Here is an 8,524-nt window from a genome sequence, read left to right as displayed (position 1 = left end):
TATTATTATTATTATTATTATTGGTGCTTGGGGCTCCATGTCAAAACACTTTGTGTTTTCCTTCGGTCATGGCGTGCTTTATCGGGGGGTGCGTCTTGGATGGGGATGTGGTAGGGATTGATGTGTGTGTGTTTTGGGGGGACTGACTGTTCCGGGGGGGGGGGGGGGGGGGGGGAATAAGTTGTACACATATTAATTTGATAATTCTAACGTCGGTTCCACGTCCTGCTGGCTTCCCCTCCCCCGCTCTGGTTACTGGTGGACCTCGTTGGCGATCAGGCTCTCCTCCCCCGACTGGAAATCCGCCTCGTTGATGATGCCGCTCCCCCCGTTGAGGATGATGTCCTCGTCCTGCGCGGACCCCTCCCCCCGCTCCTCCTCCTGCCCGCCGGCCCCCGCTGCGGTCTCCTCCGCGTTCGGATCCTGCAGGACGTGAGCGATGTACGACTGCTGCAGCGCCGAGCAAAAGAAAAAAACAATTATTAAATTCCATAATGTATCTGGCTATATACTGTAGGCCTACATATATATAAAGATTGTATCTGACATTACAAAAAAACTGAAAATCCATTGTTGCTAATCATATATGCTAGCCTGTTTTTTAACAATAATTTGTGATGCCATCACAAACACTGGCATTTAAAGGGTACAAATAAAAAAATTCCTGCACCAGAATGCAGGAAATGAAGTCTTTGTAACAAAGAATGTCCTGGTGGGGGACCCCCAGACCCCCTGCTTAAAAAGTGGCCTGACTGGGGCTATATTTTGCACTATATTTCCTGGCCTGAATGATTTCCCCAGTCCGGCCCTGGTTAAAAGCCTCCAATGCTTATTAGTGTGTGTGCGCGTTTGAACGTTTGCATGTTTCAACCATACATTTCCATTTATAAAAAAAGAAAAAAAATTGTGGGGGTCTCTGACACTGTTATTTCGGGGGTCGCGGCCTGAAAACTTTGGGAACCCCTGCTCTAGTACAATTTAGTTAAATAATCATTTAATGGTCGAGTCTAAGCGGTTCTCACTATTATGCACCATAATGTCACAATGCTGTGCTTACTCCACACACTTTAATTTGGTTTGAGTCTACATGGTTCTCATTCCAAACAATCAAATATCTAACTGATATGACCTTTAAAATGTGGTGTGTGCTACACTCACCATAAACGACCCGTGCAATAGCATCAGGTAAAACAGTTGCATGTTTCATGAAGGGCTAGTCGTAACATGGTTTGGTTGTGGATAACAAACAGGGAAGGTAAAGACGGTTTTAAACTGTTGAAACAGTCATTCAGAACAATTTTATTGCACTGCACTATTGCACTATTTTACTATGTCTATTCTATTTACTCTTTTTATTATTGCCATAGAATCAAACCATAAACAAGGTGGCCTATTAGGATGTGATTTTATATGTCAGCACTTTATGCGCTCATTTGTATTTTTTCTGCAGTGAAACACTTTGAGCTGCAATTCTTGTATGAAAGGTGCTATACAAATAAAGTTATTATTATTATTATTATTATTATTAATATTGGTGCTTGGGGCTCCATGTCAAAACACTTTGTGTTTTCCTTCGGTCATGGCGTGCTTTATCGGGGGGTGCGTCTTGGATGGGGATGTGGTAGGGATTGATGTGTGTGTTTTGGGGGGACCGACTGTTCCGGGGGGGGGGGGGGGGGGGTTCACATGCCTTCGAGCGGCATTTACTTATTTTATGCCTATTCTTAAGTCTCCACGTTTACATTGCACTATTTTTATACCTATTCTTATGTCGGCAATTTATGCATTGTTTTTTTTATTCTGTCAATCTGTGTGCTGATTTTATGCCCATGTTCATTTTATACTATATAGATAGTTATTAATATTTATTATTGTTATATTGTAGAAATGTGTGCATTGAAATGTCTGTAAAGTCTTGATGACATTGAAAATGAGGGTGACTTGTGTATTCAAAATTTTTTGGGGAATTTGGGGAATTAACTGATAGAAAATGTATCGAATCGAGGTCAAATGAAGAGATTTCATGATGCATTGAATCGTTGCCTGAAGAATGGTAATCAAATTTAATCGTTGTGAGGTCGCATCGTTACACCCCTACCAACTACAAACCCTTTTTTATGGAATACGCTGCAAGTGAAACTTTGTCTAGAGGCACTTCCTACTGTGAATGCTTTTAAATGTATGCTACGACCAGTGATGGGAATAACGGCGCTATAAGTAACGGCGTTACTAACGGCGTTAGTTTTTTCAGTAACGAGTAATCTAACGGATTACTCTTCCAATCTCAATAACGCCGTTACCGTTACTGCAAATAAATGCGTCGCGTTACTATGAATGAACCTGTTTCTTTCATCAGACAGATATCTGCGCTGAGAGGCAATATGTTCTTCCTTGTTTAGTGGGCAGTGCACAAGCCAAGCGGATACATGCTGATGATTGGCTGAGGTTGAGTACAATGTCATGGTAAGCCAATCAGAGGAAGAGGTGGGCGGGTGTTCGAAAGCATCCACAGTCTGACACACAGCGACACAACACAAGCGATTCAGTCAGCGTGAGACCGCGGGTCCGTGTAGTGTACGTTTTGAGCCCAAATAATCCAAAACGAATCTAACGGAACAACATAAGCGAGCAGTCAGCGTGAGACCGTGGTTCACTCTTGTTGTGTTGCAGCGCAGGGCAGTAGTGGCTCTACTGCTGACAGGCTCAAGTGCTGCACTTCCTGGTTTAATAGCACTGTCTGGTGCGCAGAGATATATATCTGTATGTCATGCATGTCTTAAATGTCATGATTAGATTAGTTTAGAATGATTCGATTAGATTCTTATATCTGTATGTTGTGTATGTCATAAATGTCATGAATTGAAAATGGGGGACCCTGATGTAAACAAGACGAAAGTCTTTCTCTGATCTGCATCCCCTTACCAATTGTGTGTATTGAGCCGTACTGCTGTACCCATTCTGCAATCTGTTCATTAAAATGTTCAATCAATCAGTATATATTTGTTATTTATTTTTGGTATAGTGCTTAACAAGCATAATTTAATGTTGCCCAGTTGTGGCCTGTTGAGGGGCAATACATATCAAAAGTTCCAAAACATCTATTGTATTTGTATGATCCACTATATAAACATAGTAATTATAATATCTACATACATGGCATTTGATTGGAGGCTAGTCTCACTTTGTCCCACAGCAACATTAAAATAGTTTAGATTTGTGTATGTTGTTTATGTAAAGAAAATATTTATTGAAAGTAACGCAATAGTTACTTTCTGAAGTAACTAGTTACTTTTATAATTTGTAACTGAGTAAGTAATTTAGTTACTTTTTGGAAGAAGTAACTAGTAACTGTAACTAGTTACTTTTTAAAAGTAACTTGCCCAACACTGGCTACGACTAGCCCTTCATGAAACATGCAACTGTTTTACCTGATGCTATTGCACGGGTCGTTTATGGTGAGTGTAGCACACACCACATTTTAAAGGTCATATCAGTTAGATATTTGATTGTTTGGAATGAGAACCATGTAGACTCAAACCAAATTAAAGTGTTTGGAGTAAGCACAGCATTGTGACATTATGGTGCATAATAGTGAGAACCGCTTAGACTCGACCATTAAATGATTATTTAACTAAATTGTACTAGAGCAGGGGTTCCCAAAGTTTTCAGGCCGCGACCCCCGAAATAACGGTGTCAGAGACCCCCACTATTTATTTTTATTTTTTTATAAATGGAAATGTATGGTTGAAACATGCAAACGTTCAAACGCACACACACTAATAAGCATTGGAGGCTTTTAACCAGGGCCGGACTGGGGAAATCATTCAGGCCAGGAAATATAGTGCAAAATATAGCCCCAGTCAGGCCACTTTTTAAGCAGGGGGTCTGGGGGTCCCCCACCAGGACATTCTTTGTTACAAAGACTTCATTTCCTGCATTCTGGTGCAGGAATTTTTTTATTTGTACCCTTTAAATGCCAGTGTTTGTGATGGCATCACAAATTATTGTTAAAAAACAGGCTAGCATATATGATTAGCAACAATGGATTTTCAGTTTTTTTGTAATGTCAGATTGAAAATACAATCTTTTATTCAACTTCAGCCCTGATCATAAAACCACATATTCATTTTATAATTCTAACCCTTTAAATGCCAGTGTGTGTGATGGCATATATTTGCAATATATTAAATGCAAAGTAGATTTTTTCTGGGGGGGATTATTACAGGCTAGCATGCGTCAATGATTAGCAACAACACTGATTTTGATGGATTTTGTAAGGGTCCCGCCCCCACCAATCACATGCGGCTCCCTTTGTGTGTGTGTGTGTGAGAGAGAGAGAGAGAGAGAGAGAGAGAGAGAGAGAGAGAGAGAGAGAGAGAGAGAGAGAGAGAGAGAGAGAGAGAGAGAGAGAGAGAGAGAGAGAGAGAGAGAGAGAGAGATAGTTCTCCAACTTGTGTGAGTTGCAGTGATCTCCTGGTTGTTCCCCACCTAGGTTATCGAACTATTGCGCCGCTGCAACTAGAAACACTGGCCTGGCCTGCTTCTAAGTTCAGTGGCCTGACTGCATAAACATTTTTATAAAAACATTTTTTAATCATCTGGCGACCCCCCAGCGGCTTTGGGAACCACTGTACTATAGTCTACATGGTTCTCATTCCAACCAATCTTACTGATATGACCTTTTAAGTGTTAATCCTAAAGATGATAGGGCATTGATGTCGAGCTAATGTGTGTGGGACATTGATGTCGAGCTAATGTGTGTGGGACATTGATGTCAAGCTAATGTTTGTGGGACATTGATGTCGAGCTAATGTGTGTGGGACGCCACTAGGAGGCAGCGCGGCTAAGAGTGAGAGATCAGTGAGTGACTGAGTGACTGACTGAGTGAGTGAGTGAGTGACACTGCCTCTAAAGGTCCTGCAGCAGCGGAAATACAACACGACCGAACCCACTTGTACCTGAGCTTTTTTTGAGGGGGAGGCCGTGGGGCAAGCTGGGCGTTCCGCATCAGTGCCCTGGGTGTCAATCTGAAAGAGAGAGAGAGAGAGAGACGTCAGGAATACAAAAGACAGAGAGCAAGGTTTTGTATGATCATTGATCAGAGCCCAGGCCTAACTGTGTTGTATGGTATGGTATGGTTTACTTCTTAATCCCCGAGGAGAAACATGGTTTGCCACCAGAGCGAATACACATATACAAACATGAAAGAAACAGGTACATGATACAATACACTACTACAGGATACACAACACAATAGGAGAGCCTCTTAACACAGTGCTATCGGTGTTCGTAAAAAAGTTTAACCGCAGCAGGAACATAGGACCTTCTCAATCGCTCAGTAGAGCATTGAGGGCGGCATCAACAGTTTATCACTGAATGAGCTTCGCAGAGGCTTGAAAATACTGAACAGTGGGTGGCCTTCAAAAGATAAAATGGTGTTCAGTTTAGTTCTAGTTCGCTTGGCTATGATGATCTCCTGGGCCCAGGAGTTCAAAACTTGTAATCCCTATTGATTGATTGAAAATTTTAATGAACAGATTGCAGAATGGGTACAGTACAGTACAGCTCAATACACACAATTGTTAAGGGGATGCAGACCAGAGAAAGACTTTCGTCTTGTTTACATCAGGGTCCCCCATTTTCAATTCATAATGAGTTGAAATGAATGAATCCAAATCTGATCCGATCAGATAGGGATTAAAAGTTTTGAACTCCTGGGCCCAGGGAATCAGGAGGAAGGCCAATCACTGAGCCAGCCTTTTTAATGATTTTATTTATACGTTTTTTTGTCAGAAACCGTGATGCTGCCCCCCCAGCAGAGAACAGCATTAAACAGGACACTAGCCAGGATACCTTGATAGAACCTGCTGTTGTGTGTATTACCTTGTGTATGGAGACCCGTACCTTGTAGTTGTGAGCGCTGAGGTACTTGAAGTGTCCGAAGCACATGTGCGACAGACACACCACGATGGTGACGATGAGAACCACCAGGGTGAACATGGACGTCGGCGTGGCGAACCCTGGCAAGGACACGGCAAGGAGGCGCGCTCGTTACAGGGATTCAAGATTCAAGAGTTTTATTTAGGGATGTTCGATATTGGCTTTTTTACCGATATCCGATATACCGATATTGTCCAACTGTTAATTTCCGATACCGATATCAACCGATACCGATATATGCAGGGTTTCCCCCCGCAAAAAAACGGAATAATTTCAGGTAATTAACATTACATATCTCTTGTCGTGGAATTATCACAACATTATGCATACTTTTGACAATAAATAAAATAAGAATTTGTTCTTACTTGCTTGCCTGGGTAAATAAAGGTTATATAAATGTAAAAAAAAATATATATATATATATTATTTTTTAAACGATACCGATAATATCCGATATTACATTTTAATGCCAATATCGGACATCCCTAGTTTTATTCATCACATACATACCAGGGCATACAGTGAAATGCGGTTGGCCATGCCCGCTTCGATTGTGCAATCAAAACAATAGTAATAGTAATAATAATAAAAAGATAACTAGAATAGACATGGTAGAATAGACATGTTAATAAATCGCTTAAAAGGCACTGGATCCTATGTACACTCCTATACAATGTGCATATACTATACTATACTATACTATACTATACTATACTATACTATACTATACTATACTATACTGTACAACAATCACAACAAGTGTACTTTTCCTTCCTTTAAAGTGACATTTTCATTGTGTGTTTAAAGTGACCTATGGTGCGTTTGTGTGTGCGAGGAGCACCTATGTGAAGCGGAAATGCCCCGCCCCCCCCACCCCCCCAATTGTGTGAGGAAAGAGGACATTATCCATGTAAAATACACCATGAGAATCTGCTCCACAATGATATTGATGCAGCGTGTCCATAACCGACCCATGTCCAACCCAAATTCTCAAAACCCTCCCTTTCCCAATATATCTGGCATATCCGTGTGTAAGGATGCATGATCAGAGTCTGCAGAGAGGTCCGCATTAACAATGTCCAGGTCAATTCTACATAAACCAGTCTTTTATGTGCAGAACGCAGGGAAATCAGAATACAATTGACATACAATTGACTAACCAATAGGGAGGTGTAGTCTGACAGTCACTTTAGTTTCCCGCGCAGTCCACCCGTATAGGGATTTATCATTGGGGAAATGTATTATCGGCTATTGTAATACTAATAATTCTGCCGCAAGCTTTCCATTTTTGCACAAAAGGAGTTCCCTTCTATCACTAACTGTTGTGTGTATATATATATATGGGGGTTATGTATGTTATCCTGCCGCGATAAGCAATAAATCGATTAATTGCTGCGATAATTAAAATGAATGCAATGATTTTGACGGGCGCGATTAATTTCTATTTGCGCGTTTGTTTTAATGAGGCGGAACCAGTGCCCCTCAGTCACTGTCCGTGTTGGGAGGCGGGCCGCTGACGTTACTAGAGTACAGCACGGGAGCTCCGTGGGGCAACGCCACATAGACATTTCTCAATAGTGTTGCTCCTTTTAACCAAGTAGCATTATTTGTAGTGTAACGTTAGCTATTTTTAGACCCAAGTAGTTACTCGCTACTGCCCGGAGAAACTGGACTGCTAAATAAAGATTAAAGATCTAGCGTTCGTTGATGCTCATTCAATGCTAACAACATTAGCTACAAACGAAATACAACGTATAGCATAGCTACAAGTACAACACAGAATAACGTTAATACAATTACATGCATCATTGTTTACAATGAACGGGTGGGGCTAGTCAAAGGACTGGACACGGGGACAAGTTAAACATGAATTAATTTATTATAACACTCCGGTAGTTTCGAGTCGTGCTGCAGTGCTTACGCACCACAGCTATTCTATTATATACTGCTTTGACGCTTCCTCCTCATCGTTGATTGCCTGTAGTAGCTGCATCTAACGTTAGTAGCTAACGTTAAAACTAACCTAAAGTTAGTTGTTCACCAACAATTTGTTTTATCATTAGCTCAAAAACATCATATCATTAGCCCAAGTTGTCGGCTCATAGTTTCTGCTTAGGATAATCACAAAATACTTCCGGTCCGGTCGGTGGGCTTCAAAATAAAAGTCTAAACACCGGAAAAGACGGAGCGGTGGGCTTCAAAATAAAAGTTTGGGGAAATAAATTTCAAAAAAAAAATTCTCTAACCGGTCGCAATAATATCGCTTATCGCGATATTTTCGGGGGCAATTAATCGCCCAGCAAAATGTGTTATCGTGGCAGGCCTAATGTTATCTGTTGTGTGTATATAGGCATGTTTTGGTTGTTCTGTTTTTGTCTCCCTCCTGTGTAACATATCCCATTCTCAGGTGTCTCCCAGTTCCAGCTTCCAGCTTCCAGCAGCCAGCTGGTCAATCAGCAACTCACCCCAGTGCAACGCAAGCTGAAGCTGATCTGCAATCAACATCCACTCTCCCTTTATATATCCCATTTTGTGCAGTGTTAGTGAGCTCTTTTGGCTCATTGTGGTGGTGGGTGTCTCTGTG

The 8,524-nt window shown here is 41.4% G+C and overlaps 1 protein-coding gene across 1 annotated transcript in view; it reads right to left on the bottom strand.

Annotated features, from left to right (window-relative positions):
- Positions 1 to 252: 252 nt before the first annotated feature.
- Positions 253 to 8,524, bottom strand: part of LOC311231806 (CSC1-like protein 2) — a gene marked incomplete at both ends in the record, with an annotated part of 89,568 nt that continues 81,296 nt past the window's right edge. The window contains 3 exons of the mRNA XM_084318430.1: positions 253 to 450; positions 4,959 to 5,027; positions 5,884 to 6,020. Coding sequence (XP_084174556.1) covers positions 253 to 450; positions 4,959 to 5,027; positions 5,884 to 6,020 — 404 coding nt within the window. The remainder of the gene's footprint in view (positions 451 to 4,958; positions 5,028 to 5,883; positions 6,021 to 8,524) is intronic.

Source organism: Notolepis coatsorum (assembly GCF_963971535.1).
Source record: "Notolepis coatsorum genome assembly, chromosome: 7".
NCBI classification, from domain to species: domain Eukaryota; kingdom Metazoa; phylum Chordata; class Actinopteri; order Aulopiformes; family Paralepididae; genus Notolepis; species Notolepis coatsorum.
The sequence above is the reverse complement of the archived record's forward strand: the minus strand, read 5'-3'. Positions and strand labels throughout refer to the sequence as shown.